At 51.3% G+C, this 17,616-nt stretch overlaps 1 protein-coding gene across 1 annotated transcript in view; it reads right to left on the minus strand.

Moving 5' to 3' along the window:
- The window catches only part of PLXNA2 (plexin A2), a 205,650-nt gene that overhangs the window by 92,435 nt on the left and 95,599 nt on the right, over nucleotides 1–17,616 (minus strand). Inside the window, exon 4 of the mRNA XM_045787800.2 lies at nucleotides 17,410–17,544. Within this exon, the coding sequence (XP_045643756.1) occupies nucleotides 17,410–17,544 (135 nt within the window). The remainder of the gene's footprint in view (nucleotides 1–17,409; nucleotides 17,545–17,616) is intronic.

The raw sequence follows: 17,616 nt of genomic DNA on the forward strand, positions 1-17,616 counted from the left end.
GGGCTGCCCATGCCCGCCTGGGTGGTGGTTACCCGGGGAAGGCGTAGCCACACAATTATGGTCCTGCCTTCCTACTATTTTTTTTTTAAATAACAGCTTTATCACGATATAAGTTATAAAATTATGTCATAATTTCATAAAATTCACCCACTTGAAGTGTACCCTTCAATGGTTTTTAGTAGATTCACAGAATCGTACAACCATCACCACCATCAATTTCAGAACAATGTCATCACCCCCAAAAAGAAACCCTGTGCCCATCAGCAGTCACTCCCCCGGCCCCCCTCTCTTCCAGCCCCAGACAACTGCTTCTGCTCCAGCTCCAGGCAACCACCAACCTTCTGTCTCTAGGGATTTGCCTATTTTGGACGTTTGGTATCAAGAGAAGCATACGAAATGTGGTCTTCTGTGGCTGACTTCTCTCACTCAGCGTCGTGTTTGCAAGGGTCATCCATGTAGCATAAATCAGGGACTTCTTAAATTTCTTAACTCAAAGCCAAAAAGGTGAAGGAAGAGAGCTTCGTACACCCACACCCAAGCAAGTGTCATAGCGGCGACTGTCCACTAGCTCACCCTGAGAAAGCTCACTGAGTCAAGGTCAATCCCGGAGTTCTAGACTCAGAGGCTGGCCGGAAGGAGTCTTCATTCATTTTCACCATTGGGGAAACCAAAGTGCAGGGAAAGGATACGTGTTTCGAGCGTGTGTGTTTTGTGCCCTCCACATGCTTCTCACGAACAAAGGAAAACAAAATAAGATCCAAATAGAAGAGTCTCTTGTCTATGGTTTTATGATTTAGATTTAATGTTAAGAGGCAAATGAGAGTCTCTTGGTATTCTGCCCATATGTCTCTCTCTTATCTCTTAGAAGTGACAATTCCCAACTCTATTTTTACAATGTAAAAGGATGGCTCTCCTCTAATGGTTATCTGTCATTGTTTATGTTCAAAGTAATTTTATATGTTTAGACTGTAGCCTTAGGACACAGGAAAGGGACACCCCTGGGCCACAGGCAGACCCTGAGGTGGGAGGGGCTTGTAATCTGGTTTGAGAAGGACGAAACTGCTCATTGGACTCAGGAAACGTCAATCACCTTTGTTCTGTCACTGAAGCGCGATGTGTCCCTTAGGGTGGCTACACCGAGAGTTTCGGGAATGACAGGGCAGTATCTATTCAGTCAGTTGACCTTAGAGACAGAGAATACTTCCAGACTAAACCGTGTGTGTGGCTTCACGTCCCATACTGGCGCCTACCACCATTACCCCATGGCCACTAGATGTTAGTCTCGCACCTAGACTTCATGCAAAATGGAACCCGACCTACCACGGACTGATAACTTATGCTTCCAGGAAGCCCAGTGAAAGAGGGTGATGTGAGGCCATCTTTCTTCCCTATAAATCCCAGTACTGATGTAGCTTGAATCACAGAGAGAGGAGATTGTCCACAGGCCAGGCCAAGACAGTGCGTCAAGCTACAGTGTCCTTAGATGCCACGCATGGTGGCCGTGCTAGCAGCCACAGCTGGAGAAGCGGGGAGGGACTCCGCTGATGAGAAATGCCCTTGAAGTTCAGGTATGATTAGGGGTCACTTCCTATCGGGGCTATTCAGTCATCAGTATCTCCAGTGATCTCAGTGGGTACTGTGAGACTCACAGACCTCAGTTCAGAGCTAAATTCATTTGAAAATGGAACAATAACGATACCAAATGGCCTGTTGTGTAGGGCCCTATTTCACCAAATAAAACGACACAATGTTGCCACTCTAAAAAGGTCAAGCATTGTTTATTAACAATGCCCAAAGAATCTCATTAAATCCGGGAGCGTGAGGACAGAACAAACTAATATCATACATGTGAAGTGATTTGCATACCAAGGAGGACCGCCTGGGACAGGACTGGCGGTTTAAGTCTCCTGGTGGCTACTGTTCAGAAGTCCCCCTGCTCCTCGGAGCGGGTGGCGGGGCCGTGTGCTGCTGTCCAGCGCTCAGCATCACTCTTCGTTCAGCCTAGCACAGAGGAGGCACCGGGCAAATTTTCCCAGCCCCGGGGTTCCTTCCTCTGTTGCAAATTACTTCTCAGTGCACGGCAAACAAACAGGGGATCCCAGGTGAGGGCAATGGGATTCTGGAAAATGTGAGGTGGCTAGAATTTTCTCCATTCATCTGGGCACGCTCCAATTTGCACTCTGAGCATAAATTCGCATGTTGCATTCCAGAGGCCCTAACTCTAAAAATATTAGATAAAATAAAATTAATTCTTGTCATCCTCTGTGATCATATTCAAACCCAATATTCTCAGGTTGGCCCACAGAACGGGTTTGCCTGCCTGCTCTCCTCCGTGCTTTCCTATTAAAATCATTTTCTCAAACACTGATAGAGTGTACGATCGGTACCAGGAGGGGCCAGGGTACCTCGGACGGGCATCCGGTCTCTTAGAAGCTTAGAGCCTAATGCGGGAGACGCCAGGTATTTACTGTCATTTCTACCACGAAGTTAAAGAAGCTCAGAGAGCTGAATTCATTCTGACTGGAGGGAACTGGGACGGTTCTGAGTTCTGCAGGGGGCGTGGGAGCAAGGACACAGGGAGGTGGCAGCAAGTGGACGCCTTAGCTTTCTACAAGTTCAAAATACCTGCATGGTTCGTGAGCCTCGAGTCTGTGTTCCCTTCATCTAGGGAGGCTGTTAATGAGAGAGACAGCTCCTTGAGATGAGATGGCTGAAGGCTGAGCCCAGCAGGCCTCAGAGGCTTGGGAAAGGCCCATGGCTATGGACAACCGCAGGATGGGCAGTGAGCGCGGCCAGGCCGAGGCAGAGAGCGGGATGCCAGCTTAGCCCGGCTTCCTGCAGAAATCTGCCAGGCCTCGGGAAGCAATCTTGAATCGAGTGGTGGCTTGGTTTTTTCCTGGCTCCTCTAGGAGCTTAGGCTTTTCCTGTGGTTCTGGAGATAGGATCAATCATGGACCATGTGGCCTGCCTTTCTTGGAGAAGTCAGACGCCCTGCGAGCCAGGCTCTAGTGGTTAGTGAGCTAACGGCTGCCCAATACTGCCAGGGTGCGACCAGGACGACGCAAGGTCTTTTTAAAAAGCTGCTGTTGCGCCATGTCCTGTGCTCCGTGTTCTGACGTCACCAGTTTAATCCCTGCAACAACCTGATAAAGGAGAGTCTATCATTACTGACAATTTATCTGAGAGGAAACTGAGGGCAAAGGTCAATTTAGTAAGAGGCGAGGACCGGATTCCAGAGGTGCCAAAGAGAGCCTGCCTTTCCCCTCTGCCACTGGGCCTCCCACCGGCAAGCAGGTAACACAGAGTGTGTTCAGAGGGCCTGGAATCCCCTTGCCTGCCCTGCCTTCCCAGGGAGCCGCAAGCTCTGCTCTGACTTTCCCCTCTGCCACCCCCCTCCCCTCCCTACGTCCAGAACACGTTGGAAGGAAGCTCATGAGAAGGGTTGCAGGCACACTGTGTCCTGGGCCCAGGGACAGGTGACCTTTCCAATTCAGCACCTTTATAAATCTTACCTAATGAAGTTAAGGGGGAAAAAAGAATTAATGAATAAATGAAGGTTAAATCACTCCCTGCAGAAAATTGATGCTGACAGCGAGGGCCAAGAAGAGAGCTTGGAAAGCAGGGAGCTAACTTGCACAAGAGGCTTTTAAAATTCCTTTCTCCGAACTTTGAGGGAGCCGTGTGGCCGGCCAGGTCCGAGATGGGCCAGCAAGGCTCTGGGACGTCCAAGGCAGATGGCCTGAAGGCAGTGGAAAAAGAAAGCCATACTCTACCTTGGGTAATTTTTTTCACAAGCCAATTTGGGTGTTTCTGATATATAGACATGTGCGTGTGCATTGCACAAAGACACACACACGTGCGTGTGCACACGCACACCGTATACGTACTTAACTCCTGCAGCTAAGCAAAGCATGGGCACTTTGGGTCTGCCTGGCTCATTCCTGGCCTCTTGGGGCCTCTGTGGAAGGTCTTCTTGTCAGTACCCACTCGTTAGTCACTTCGGTCTCCTAGTCACTACCCTCAACTGCCACCCCATATCCCCGGGGCTGCACACCTCAGCCCACTTAGCTCAGAGGGTCCACAGGGGAAGGAAGAGAAAGAAAAGCAGAAGGGACTGCTGGCCAGCGCAGGTGCAAGGTGGGGGCGGGGTTTCGGGGAAGGGGATGGAAGAGGAGATGTGCCTAAAAGCTCACAGGGCAAAGCCTGGGTGGGGGCCTGGGAGAAATCGCCGCTCTTCCAGGCAACGCTGCGACTCACTGAATCAGTCGCTCAGGGGCAGGTCACTGGCTGGCCTAAATGACCTCCGTGTGGCTCCTTGGTGAAATGGGAACGAAGAGGGGGCCTACAGAAGAGATCAATGGCAGGAATCTTCCCTGGTGCCCGCACCAAGCAGACTCTGCTTCTCCCTCTTGTCTGTGCCCACGGATTTTTAAGAATCTGATCATGAAGACAGGGAGGCTCTGAGGGACCGGAGAGCGTGCCTACCCCACGGTGGGATGGGGGGCACGGGAGGCGAGAAGCCGGCTCTCGGCCGGGGGAGGGGTGGGAATGTGGAGGGTGGGCTGGAGGAGGGGGGAGGCAGAGAGACCTGAGCTGACTAGATCAACCAGTAAATAAAAGGTCACAGTGATTTTTCCAGGCACCCAGGGAGATGCAGGCAGAGAGCTGCGCTGACGGCAGGAGCTGACAATTGGCAAATGAGCCTCTGCTGTTATCTGTTTCCCTTCCTTATTCTCCTCTCGTAAGACAGAGGCTAGAAATAGATGCAACTGGCAGATGACTTAAGGATGAAAAATGAGCAACATGTTAGTTACGGGGGGCTCAGTGGCAGTGAACCAGGGAGCGTGAGTGAACCCGAGAGAAGGAAGAGGGCGGAGCTGGAGCGGTTTCCAGCGTGGGGCCCCTGCTCTGTCCCAGCCACTTTGCAGGGATCTGTCACTTCAGCTCAGCAACCCTCGAAGGCAGGTATGACTGTTTTCCCACTTTACAGAAGAGAAAACTGAGGCTTAGAGAGGATAAGCCAGGCCCTGACGAAGGATGGTAGAGCCAAGGTTTGAACACAGGCCAATCTGCCCCCAACGATGAGCTCTTTACACTATCCTACAGTGTTTCCTTTCCACGTGCTTTCTCTTGTCTCATGTCCCGTCTTCCCCTTCCTCTCTTCCTTAACCTTCAGCATGGGGAGACAGAAGGGGCCCAGAGAAGCAAGCTCTCTGCTACCAGGGAATTTTGCTGGAAGGACTGAATGAATGCAAGAAGCGGGTCCGATCTCTCTCGTCCTCTCCCCCTGAACCTGAGAGGAGCAGAGTTTTCCTCCGCATACAGAGAAGGGGCTGTGCTGAGCAGCAGTGTGGACTGGCCCGATCACAGAGGGCTTGGGGGGTGGGCTGTGACCCGCCCTGGCATCCTTTCTCCTGGCCCCTGGGGAGGGGGGAGCTGCTGTCAGGGAAGGGGAAACACTGGGAGCTTGCTGCATGATCGTTTTCTCCCAAGTTCTGTGGTGCAGTAGCAGGGGCTGAGGGAGGCTGAAGCACCTTCTCTTGGGTGGAGATAAGGACAGGTGGGTTGCATCCACCCGAAGTCCTCTCGCCCCCTGTGAGCTGTGGCTAGTCGTGGAGGACTGATACCTCCTAACTCTTGCCTTCAGCTCCAACAATATCAAATTTGGGGGACTATTCCCTGAATATGCTGAACTCTTTCAAGCCTCTGTGCTTTCCTTCACTTGAGAAATACTCCTTTGCCTTTTGCTCCACTTGGTGAGCTCCCCCCCTTTCATGAGTCACCTAGAGGAACACCTCCCCCAGGAAGCCTTCCTTGACTCACAGACCACTGGGTAGCACCCTCTCCTGCATTCCCAGAGCTCTGCACACTGTATCACAACACTCTATCCCTGGCATAGGTGTGATTTTGTCAGGACGAGCTCTATGCTCACAATAGGTCCTCAAAGGTTGTTTGATAAATTGCTTGGAGGCGGAGTGGTTAACTAAGACATTGTTCTCAGCTCTGTTCATTTTTCTCTTTCCAATCTTCCTCCTGCCCGACTCTCATCTCTGCCCACCTCCCTCTTCTCATTAAACATTACTTGAGGGACAGAGGCTGAACCCAGACTGTTTGCTAAGCCACCAACAGCTGACGACACAGCCGGTTCTCCCTCCACCTGGTGCAAATTTCAAACCCCAACCTGTTTGCAGAAGTGGGGAGTGGGAATAACCAGGAGGGGGAGTGAGGAAGGTTGCTCTGTGCAGAGTGGCAAAGGCTCCGGGAATTTCACTGTGGGGCACACAAACCATGAACTGGGGACTGTGGCTGACGTGGAGTCCCTGAGCTGGGCACGCTACAGAAAGGTTGAAGGGCCAGCTTGGAAAATGCAGGCAAGCGGGGCTCCAAAAACCGAGTAAGCCCATGGAGAAGGAGCACAGACCTGCTTTCCCCACAGTAAGCACAGCCCTGACCTGTGGTCTGAAAGCGTGTGAATACCCTTTCACCCCCCAGAACACACAGGAATGCTTGCTCTCATCTGATGCATCCCCCCACGTACACTGTTCTCATAAGCACACACGCTCGCAGACCCAGGTCAGCCTCTATCCCGTACAGGCTCGTGGCCAGAAAAGAGGCGCTAAATGTCATGGCCCCAGGGAACATTCAAATGCATCTCCTTCAAAGGGAAACTGAGGCTGTAGTTGGCTTGTAGTCATACAGCTGGGGGAGACTCCAAGGATTAACTAGAGGCAGAATCCTAACTTACTACTCCCCTGGCACTCTCCTGTCACCCCCTGCCATCCCTCCCCCATCCTCCCCACACACCTCCCTGGCAGCTCACAGTTGGGTTCGAAACGTTGTCCCGAGGCCAGTCGTCTGACGGGCAGCATGTGTGAGGGGCTGGCCAGAACTCACGGGCACTGAGGAAAAGCCGCCTCCCTGGGTTTCAGGAAGCCAGCGCAGCTGGTCACGTCTGGCGGAGGGGCGCAGAGGCTGTTGTGTGGAGAAAGCGACCTGCGGTCCGCTTCCCATCTCACAGGAATCCCGTGGTCATGGAGCCTCTCCGCACACCAGGCCTGAGCCACGTGCACCAGCAGTCAGCGGGCGTGGGGCCCAGCTCCTCCCCCGTCCCGCACGGACACCCGGGACCCCGAGCCTCCACAAGTGGGCCTCCCAGCCAGCACCCACCTCCCGCCCTCTCGGGGGGGAGCGTGCAGTATGGGCTGTGCACCTCGGAACGTCAACCCGTGCTCCTCGGAAGGGTTCGCTGCCGTCCCCTCTCCTCCCTCCCCCTTCGCTGCCGCCTGGTGCATCTCTCGGCACCTCCGAAGCTATATCTTCACATCACAGCAACTGTCCTACTCATCAGTGAATGGAAATAACTTTTCACGACGGCTCCTCTGATGTTGCCATCTTTTGTGTTGATCAAAACAACAAAACGAATCAGACTCTCGGCGTTTGATTGAAGCCTAATTGGAAATCCAAAGTGGCACTAAATGTTATGGTCTAAATAAAACACATTCAATTACAGAAACCCAACACGGGAAGCATGAGAGAGAGCTCCGGGAAGGAGCTAGAAAGCAGGCTGCAGAGTTCGGGGGCGTCACTGGGGGGCTGGCTGAGTCTCAAGACAGCAAGCACCGAACCCAGGAGCCCAGGAACCCCCGCTTAGGGCAGTGATGGCACGGATACCCGTTTGCCTGGTTCCCGTGCAGCTGCAGGGGAGACGCTGAATCGGGGCCTTATTGTTCTGGACCTGCTCTCCTTGCAAAGATGGCTAGCTATGGGTGGGGGTCCAGAGGGTGCAAGGGAGTCATGGTGTCACTCACTGGGCCTCCCTGGGCAAGCAGGGCAGGGGCTTTGCCCCGACACTTTGCACATCCCTGCCTCCTAGGAGTGGCGTGAAGGGCCTTGCTCAGGTCCCTTAACCTTGCCGAGCCTTCCCTGTGTGTCAGCAGGGGTGTAATGCCCGCCTTTCAAGCTTGTTGTAAGGAGTCCGGATAATGCTTGCGAAGCCCGTGGCCTACTGCACAGGCCAAACCGCAGCAGTACCCTCCTCGGGCTGGGCACTCTCTGTCCCTCCACTCTGACCACCCGAGCCATCGCCCGGAAGGGTCTGAGTAAGGCCCTGGGCAGTGCTCGCTTTCCTTTGTTGGTTTTGAAAACAAAACAGCGCACTGCTCCTGTCTCCTTGGGGGTGTCAAAGGAGGACTTGTGAGTCCTTGCTGGTCCCCTGAAGCCTTCAAAGCCGCTGCTAAACCTTTTCCTTAATTTGGAACCAGGTGGAGAGGGAGCAGGGAGGAGCCCTGTGCCCACACGTGGCAGCCAGGGGGCGCCGTCTCAAGAAGAGGGAGCTGTGGATTTGGCTTTAGAAGGGTGGGGTGGAGTCCTAGCTCTGCTGTTAGCCGGCTTGGTGGCTCTGGGCAAATGACTTCGCCAGACTTGAATTTCAGTTTTCCTATCTCTAAAAGAAGCGAGGACAATGCTACTTCTCCCATGGGATTGCTGGATTAGCTGATGTCATGTTGGTAAACTAAAATAAGAAAAACACAACCTGAATGTTAGTTAGATTTCAACACATCTTCAAGTATAGCCGAGAGGCAAGGCGGGGTGGTTAATTTTCTTTTTTAGGTGTGGCTATATGCACAGCATGCTCTGCAGGGCTGAGCCTGGTGATGACGCCTGGGACACAATTATAAAAATAAAATTACGACTACCAACATTTATTAAGCAGGTAATGTGTGCCAGATACTTTTCAGAGTGCTCTTTATGTATTAATTCATTTAATTCAATCCTCAGGCAGATGCCACACTTAGGCCCATCTTACGGATGAGGAAACGGAAGCACAGAGAGGTAAAGCAAGTTGCCCCAGGTCACACAGCAGTAAGTAGTGGAGACAGGACTTGAACTGCAGCAGGCAGGCAGAGTCTAGCGCCCACACTCTTCATGGGGTCAGGAAATTGCCCATCATCACCACCATCTGCTTCCTCACATTCTGGTTTGGTAGACCTTCCCTTCTCAAGAGTCATTTCCCCCTCTGGTCTCCTGTCCTCATCTATAAAAGAAAAGGCTTCTCTTCACTCAATAATCTCTGAGGTCTAACCAGCTCTGAACTGCTGTGTCAGAGAGAGAATGAGTCCTCTCATTCTCTCAAGGACAGGCCTCTCCCTGGTTGGTATGACTTACTTCAGTCACTGAGCACACTGGAAGTCTCCACTAAGCACGGCTACTTTATATTGGAAGTCTCTGCTAAGCACGGCTACTTTATATTGTAATTTATCTACAGTCATTCTTCCCCACCAGAATGAGACCCCCCTGAGGGCAGGGATTCTATTTTATTTACTGCTACACAAAAGCACACTTAACAGTGCTGCCGTTGCATTGAAGAGAGCAGAAAGAAATCAAGAAGGTACCTATCTTCAGGCAGCCCTGTTTGTAACATTTTGCTGGAATATTACCTAGAAAGACTGCCCTATCTATATCTGCATATGCAAATGACTTGTCAGTGGACAGCTCTATGCATTATACATGGTAGACACTTAACGGTCTGTTGAGTGAATGAGTCTATGTATGCAAATGATATGCAAATCTTTCCCTATTTTAATTTGACCCTCGGGAACATCTTCAGTGACTCTCTTGGGTCCAGGTTGTTTTTAATTTTTTTTTTAATTGAAAGTCTTTAAAGACAACCAGTTTTCTTTCTTGCCCGTGCCGAGGGAAGCTGTTGTCAAGTTGGGAAAAGAATGCTGGGCTGGACCAGGTTAATTAGGATTAATTCTGCTTCTCCTGGTCATTCAGGGGAAGATATCAGCAACTGACTCCCCTCTCTGGGCATCAGTCTTCTCACCTTTAGAAACAAGGGAGTGGGTTTCCTGCTGGTATTGAGACACTGTGATTTCCCATCTCTCAGTCACAGGAACATCATCCTGGGCAAGGCAGAGTGTCCGTGTTCAGCACTACCTGCCTAGAAAGAGAAATCGAATCCCTTGCCAAGGATTAGAGAAAGCCTCCAGCCCCCTGCCCATTTCGAGAAATGAGGGTTTTTGGCATTAGTTCTCCCTGCCTGGGCATTGTGTTCAATCATTTCTTTCCAAACCAAAGGATTTTAAAATAAGAGGCTGGAGTTTTCTCTCTTAAATACAACAAGCCAAGCGTCTGATTAATAGGTGCGTTTGCATTTCCTTTCTCTCATGTGAAAATATTTATTAGAAAAATGTTCCAATGAGAATATTAACAGCCAGGGAATCAGCTCTGTGTCAGCCTCTTTGTTCCCTGACATTTGAAATAGGGGGCGGAGGGGGGAGGGGAGAAAGAAGGAAAGTCAAAACCCAGGCTTGGGGTGGTCACCTTTCCCTGCGGCCCCCTCCCCCAAGAGGCAGGATTCTGCCCTTCCTTTGGGAAAGGCACTGAAAGGAGCAGCTTAGCTCCTGGGCCACACCGGGGTCCCCTGTCCTTAACCAGAAACACATGTGCATCAAAGGCTTGGATGGAAAGTGACACATTTGAAAACAGAAGTGTAGCCGAAATTCGCTTATCCTCACTTTCCTAATCCGCAAACTCTGTAATTCTCCCCAAAGCCCCTCAGGCTCTGCTACAGTCCAAGCCTGCTCACATCCCCCCCCCCCCCCCACTCAGCCCAGGTCTCCCGCCTCCCGGCAGCGGGAGGGCTCCCGTGACTGAGACCCAGAGCGCCTTGTAAAAATTCACCTTGGCACGCTCTGCCCGCTCCCTGGGAAGCCTTATCGCCTGGACTAAACAAATGTGCACAATCAAAATAATAGTCTGAAATGTCAAAATAAATGAGCAGCGAACATCTGGAAGTGTGGTTCCCCACATTTTTTCCCTTTCCCTTCCTCAAGCCTTCAGATGCCTTAAGGGTCTGGCAGCTCAGTGGCTCTGGCCACAGGTAGGAGACTATTACTTCCGAGTCACAATAGGCCTTTTGAAAATGCTTATTTTTGGTGCTAGGTCCAGGTCTGCAGTAGGTAGGCCCTCCCCCAAACCAAGGAAACCCAAATTAGCCCTCCGGTTAGCGGGCGGGACACTCTGGGAATGGCACGCTGGAGGGGTGCGGCCTGTCCTTCCATTCGGCCTCCCCACCCGGCACACACCTTCAACCAAGGCCCCATCAACCGAGGGCCCAGGAAGGGGTCTCTCCTGCCCATGAGCCCTTCAGAGAAGGATGGCTTCACAATCTTCCCAAATGATTTTTCTTTCTATTAACTCCAGGCCAAAGTTTTTCTTGCTCCGACTCTCTTGAATTACTTAAGGCAGGGATAGTTAAAGAGTCAGTTTCCTGTGTGTATCCACAGGATAAGTCACCACTGCCCTGCAGAGCCAAGGTGGGGCACCGTGGGGCCTGCCTTCCCAGTGGGCTGGTGTAACACTGCTGCAGAGAGCTGCCCCGGAGAACCCTGTAAAACCACGGGCCGCTGTCTGGGCAATTTCCTGGCAGTGAGATCCCGCTCCTGATGGATTCCCCCAAAGGCTTGCAGGAAGCACTTTCCCAGCCCACATTTCACGTGGGCTTCATGGAGGACCTACGCAACCTTTAGCAAATCAACAGTAGGCTCTAAAGCTCCTGGCACTTCTCTGTGAGTTTTGAGAAGTCAAACCAGTTCTGATGACTCCAGACTTGGGCGTTGGGCGCAGCACGACACTGAAGGGGCAGCTAACCTGCCCAGATGCCTGCTGGGCCTCCTTGTTCTCATGTGGGGTCAGGATGGGTGATCCCTAGGGTCCTTACCCGCTCTGACGCTCTGTGCTTCTGTGACCCAGGGGGTCAGGAAACCACATATTTATCTTCCCTGAGCCTTGTCTCTCCAAGTGTGCTCATGGGCCACCGAATCAGAATCACCCAAGGTGACTGGCTGTGGAGAGGTGAAGAGGCAGGGAGAAGAGACAGCGATGTGGTTTCTAAGGCTGTGTCATAAAAACAGCAGTAATTCTACCTTATTTGTGGGAAGGCTCACTCTCTTGAGTCCTGACCTGCCATGTTGGCCATGATCTGCCATGTTCAAGAAGTCTGACTCTTGAGGCCACCATGCTGTGAGGAAAGCTCATGCCCCATGGAGAGGCCTTGTCTAAGGCACTCTGGTCAACAGCCCCAGCTGAGCCCAGCCTTCTAGTTCCCAGACAGGAGAAGCTTCCAGATGATTCTGGTTCCTAGAATTCTAAGCACCCCAACTCATTTGTGTTGTAGAGAAGAGACAAGCCCTCTTCAACGTACCACGTTTGTGTCCCTGACTTACACAGTTTGTAAATATAATAAAACGTTTGTTTTATGTCCCAGCATTCTGAAGCAGTTTGTTATGTAGCAATAAGTGACCAGAACAGTGTGCCAGCTACAGACAAACACAAGGTCACTCAGAACTGGGGTCTGAGTGCCCACTACTTGGAGAACGGTAGCCCTATCTTTGGAGACCTAGTTTCCTTACCCGTAGAGGCCAGAAATGAAAAGCCCCATGGGTAGCCCTTTCTGGCCACGTGTGTACATGTGCAGCACAGGACCCTGAGGGCTTGGGGCCTAACCAGTGTTCAGGGCGCCCCTTCCTTCTCTCCACAGATGCCTGCAATACTGGCCTCCTGGGCCTCACATCTGGGCCCAGGGCAGCCTCTGCCTATATCAAGGGGAGCGGGGCTGTTTAGTCTGCAGGGCACATTCCTGGATTTTTAAAATAAATAGCAGATTATGAGCGACTTAGCCTGATGCTGTCATTGGGCCAGGCCGCGGGCTTCTGAGCCGTCCCTTAGGAGGGAGAAGCAGGAATGGCAGGTTGGAGGTGTTTGACTTGGGAACTCTGTCCCAGCCATAACTTAAGTGGAGAGGCTTCTAGCCTTCTCTGGGGTCCCAGAGAACTTCTAATAATATGATTGATAACAGCAATGATAATCATCATACCGCACACCGAAGGCACTGTGTATCAGACACACAGTGTTACCATTACTGGGCCCACTATACAGATGAAGAAACTGAGGTTTAGTGGTGTGAGATCTCAAAGCTGAATGTCTAGCAAGTGGCTATGGGTTAAATGGAGATCAGTCTGATTCTCAGGCTCCAGCTCTTAAGCACTACGCTATATTGCCTTCTCAGGCTCTGAAATAGAGAGCAGCATCCCATGCCCCCACCCACCCCAAAACACACACACACATGCATGCGCCCCCATCACCAGCCTTTCTGCTGTTCCCAAGGCCCTTTCCAGCCTGCACGGAGCCATTCTCCACTGTGACTCCCTTTTTCCATTTCACCCTTCGCTGGATCATTTTATGCCTCTATTCCCTCTGCTAATTCAAACTAATTAAAGTATAAAATAGAATAATTGCTTCCATCCCCATACTCTTTCCCATCCACGTTGAGTACAGAGTTATGTTCTTTATCTGGGAGTGGCCAACCTGACAAGTTGGGTGGAAACTGGGGCTATCAAGTTTCTTTTCATCTTCTCGCTCAGTTTTGCACTTGGCTGGTAGCCTGCTTTTCCCTGGACTTGCTGTCTGACTTCCATTAGACACTGAGGATATGGGAGAACTTGTATTCACACCCATAGCATCTGTCGATCTGCTGTTGAGGAAGCCGGGCGGACTTTCTAGGGAAGAGCCAGGCATCCGATCCGTGGGGCACCTGGGCAATTAGCAGGATTGGGAAATCAGTTCCCAAATGTTCCCCTGGGACTGGCCGGCCCTGGATCTATTAACAGTCCATTAACATCGGCTTGTTAGGCAGTGGCACTAGCGACCCAACACTTCTTACTAGTCCTATTTCTTAATTACGTGTAATTAACCAAGAGAGGGGGAGGGAGGGAGAATGAATGAGCTGTACCGAATCGTTTGAGCTCTGTAGGGAGATGCAAACCTCTCTAGGCAGAATTTAAGGGCCAGAGACTTGTATCTACACTCCCATATGCCAAAGATACGAACGTGCCATGTTTTGGGCAAGCAGCAGGGGGACAGAGAGACAAGAGGTGGGGATGAGGTGAAGGCTGGGATGACAGCAGGCTGCTCAAAGATTTATTCTAAAGTGAGGGGAAGCCCCATTCTCATGGTGTCTTATATGGCCTCAGGTCCTTCAGGAACCTCCTTAGTCTTAAATCACTGCCTCAAAACAGGAATACACTTATCCATAACCAGCCAGCATTTCCACCCTCTCTGCAGTGTTCACCGTTCAGGAAAGAAGTTCACATGGGCACTCATAGCCTCATACAACTCTTGTTCCAAAAGTTCTTCGTTTGCTCTAACCTCAGGCCTGTCTACTGTAGTTTTGGTGTTGGCTTCTGGAGATGGGGAAGAGTCTCAACCCCAACAGCTTAGACAAGCCTGTTGAATAAGGAGGGATTCTAGAGTTAGATTTGTTAACTGTATGTCTAAAAGGGAGGAAACTGAATCTCTGAGAACTTAAGTCTAGGCCTCCGAGATGGGCCGGAACTAGAACACCGAGATGGGCCGGGCTCAGCCTGAGGCCTACTGGCTGTGCCTCACGGGCCGCTTCACTTCCTCTTAATCATCACTCATGATCACCACCCTCCTGAGCCGGAGTCGTAAAGGCCTGAGAGCCAGAAGGGGCCGTATAGAAGCTCAATGACCAAGGGTTTGTGCGGTGTGTGAGGCCATGGGAAAGAAACTCCCCTCTGCTGAGCGGAGTCTCTGCTGAGCCCCACGTTGACCCGGGTGAGGCACAGTGAGGCCAAGTGGATGGTTTAACGCCACATGGCTATGAATTGTCGAGACGGGATCCAAATCAGAGCTTCAGACTTCAGAGAAAATCCTATTATCTGAAGCAACTCCTCTATTTCATGACCAGGGCAAAGGTCAGGCTTCCAGATCTAGCAACAGCTGGACTAGAACCCAAGCCATCTGATTCATCTTCACCACCACCCACTAAAGGGTTTCTTGAAAGATGTCCGAGCTGTCTGTGAATACTCTGTACCCAGAGTTGCTCGGCCTCAGACAGATGGGCCCCCTGAGGTGTTCTTGGCCCTCATCCCTGGGCCCAGCCCCAGGTGAAATCACCTATCTACACGATTTACAGCTCTCAGGGTGACAGGTCTCAGAGCTCTGCCACAAATCCCCCTTAGACTCTGCCCACTGATCCCAGCTCCACCTGGCTGGGAGCTCTCTGGCCTAATATCTCACCTGACTGGAGACAGCCCCATGGCATTCACCCCAAATTCTTCCCATATCCGCTCAGTGGGACTGGCTACTACCGAAGCCCTCTGCTGGGTACAGACTGTAACAAGAACGGCACAGCTGTGGCAGAAGATGAGGACAAAGGCCAGGATATTTAGAAATTAACTATGTGGACACTTGGTTGAGCCAGGGCTGATGCTCTCAGAGGTGACACCAGATAGGATCTCAGGAGGTCATCGCAGTCCCCGAAGGCCACTCACTCGTCTCCAGCTCTGGCCCAGGCCCCTCTCTTCCGGCCACATTTTGAATGTAATTTCAGAAAGCAGCCCCATTTGAGAAAGAGATATGCAGCCAAAATCTGAGCCTTGGCATCTTCTCGGTTCCATTAAGGCCTCACTGGTCACTTCTATTTGCTCTCAGTGCTTTTCCACTACACCGAGCTCAGAGGACCCAAGAAAGAGTTTCTACCCAGTTACCTGCCTGGTCCTCAGCCATACAGAATAGGTTCAGAAAATATCACATGTATTACGGGTCTGTTGGATCCCCTGGATCATCATTTTATCCACCTGTCTGGACTGCCATCTACCCATCCATTCCTCTGTCTGATTATTATCCCACAGAAGCATCTAGAATGGTACGGTGTTCACCAAATGTTAACGTGGTGGGGACTCATTGCTATTTTCTTTTCTGTATGTATTGCTGGAATTTGCATGGTAAGCATCTACTGTTTCTGTTTAAGAAATAACCTATGTCTATAAATAGAGAAGAACAGGAAGAAAAGGCAGAATATTTATAAGCTTCAGGGGAGGTTATAGATAACTGGCTACATGTCTCCCTTCCTTGTTAGATTGTAAGCAACCTGAAGGGAGCGGCCAAGTCCCATTCATTTTGATGTTTTCCCAGCACAATGTTCCCGATAAATATATTCCCAGTAATGGGCTTTGTTAGGGCCCACGGACTGTTTTATTAGAACGAGACATCAGTGTTTATTTCCAAGACTGTCTTACCCACTGTAGGTTAGGCTAAGCCTCCTCCAGCTCCATCAAATTCCCATCTGCACCTGTTTATGCCTCAACTGCAGGGGCCATATGAAAGGAGGTAAAAAGACAGGTGGGTTCAAGGGGATCTGGATATAATTTGCATGCAATCTGCATATGATTTGTGTCATCTGTTCTCAAGAAGTAATTTTTGAGTTAGAGCTGCATCACTGCTTCCCTTAATGCTGTCATGTGCCCATTTGTCTCTTCCTTCCTCTCTTCACTCTTCCCTCATCTCTGGATTCAGAATTCTTACATTCAAAAAAAAAAAGAGGAAAAGAGAACTCTGGGCGAGGTGGTATTCATCAAGGGCACCAGGGATCTTTGCAGAGTATTTTGGGAAGGACAAACACTCAGGAGCTGGGAGGCAGCTCGTGAGTGCTCACTGGTCCTCCAGCCCAGCATCTGTGTCTAGCCTAGGGCAGGGTCTTCAGCCATCAAGACAGATTCTCAGCCCTTCTTCTCCTTCTTGGGCTTTAGCTCACCTGCCATGGTCAGGTCAATGCCAAGACCATGCTCCTGCCGAGCAACAGTAGACCCACTGATGGAACAAATGGAAGGAACCAACCTTTCTTAAGGTCTTTACTTTGCTTTGTGCATCTCCATTAACTCGCGAATCCTCCGTTTTCCCTGCTTCTCTTGCCATCACCATGGCTCTCCTGCATTTACCTTCTCTTTGTTCACACATATTCGGAGGAAATACACTCCGGGGGGAATAATGCTCCATCAGAGAAGGTGGGGAACCTGCTCACTGGTTACCCCGCAGAGGGTAGAAGTCTATTCCCCAGGCCAACTTCGGCTTCCCAGAGCTGGCCAGCGTCTACTGGCATCAGTCTATGACGCAGGCCAAGATTTTTATCTCCTTCTGGGGCCCTCTGTTGGGTCTGTCTCTCCCAGGATCAGGCCCAGCCAGGAGGCCTGGATTATTTACACTTCTTTGGCTCCCTTGAGCAGCAGACTCTGTGGGCCCGGGAGCCGTAAATCTAGCTCCTAATCACACCAAGCTGCTCTGTGCAGTCTGGCCTGTTCTTGCGGGGCTGTTCGTCACGCACTGAGACAGGGGCTGTGGCCTGGAGAGAAGCCTCTGGGAAGCGGCTGGCCCCAGTTGCTTCTCTCGGGCTCCCTACAACAGCCTCCAAGGACCCTGCCTCTCCCTGGACCCTGAGCCTCAAGCCCAGAGGTCTCTCTTATTAGATGAACGGTTTCCGAACGAAGGTCACAGGTTATCATGTACTCCTGGGCTTTGGAAAGAAGCGATGGATGTCACACTTACCTGTCTCTCAGACATGAGGTACAGGTAGCGCTCGTCGACGGAGAAGGCCATGTCCCGGAGGATGGGGCTCCCGTCTTTGAGCACAGAGACCATCTCATACTGGACCCCTCCATGGGGGGGACCATCGGCTCGAATCTGCAAGAGAAACAAGGCCTCCTCAGCATCTGTACTCAGCAGCCTCCCATGGGATTACCTGCTTCGTCCTAG

Source organism: Ursus americanus, chromosome 2, assembly GCF_024610735.1.
Source record: "Ursus americanus isolate L20-20 chromosome 2, mUrsAme1.1.p, whole genome shotgun sequence".
Lineage (NCBI taxonomy): Eukaryota > Metazoa > Chordata > Mammalia > Carnivora > Ursidae > Ursus > Ursus americanus.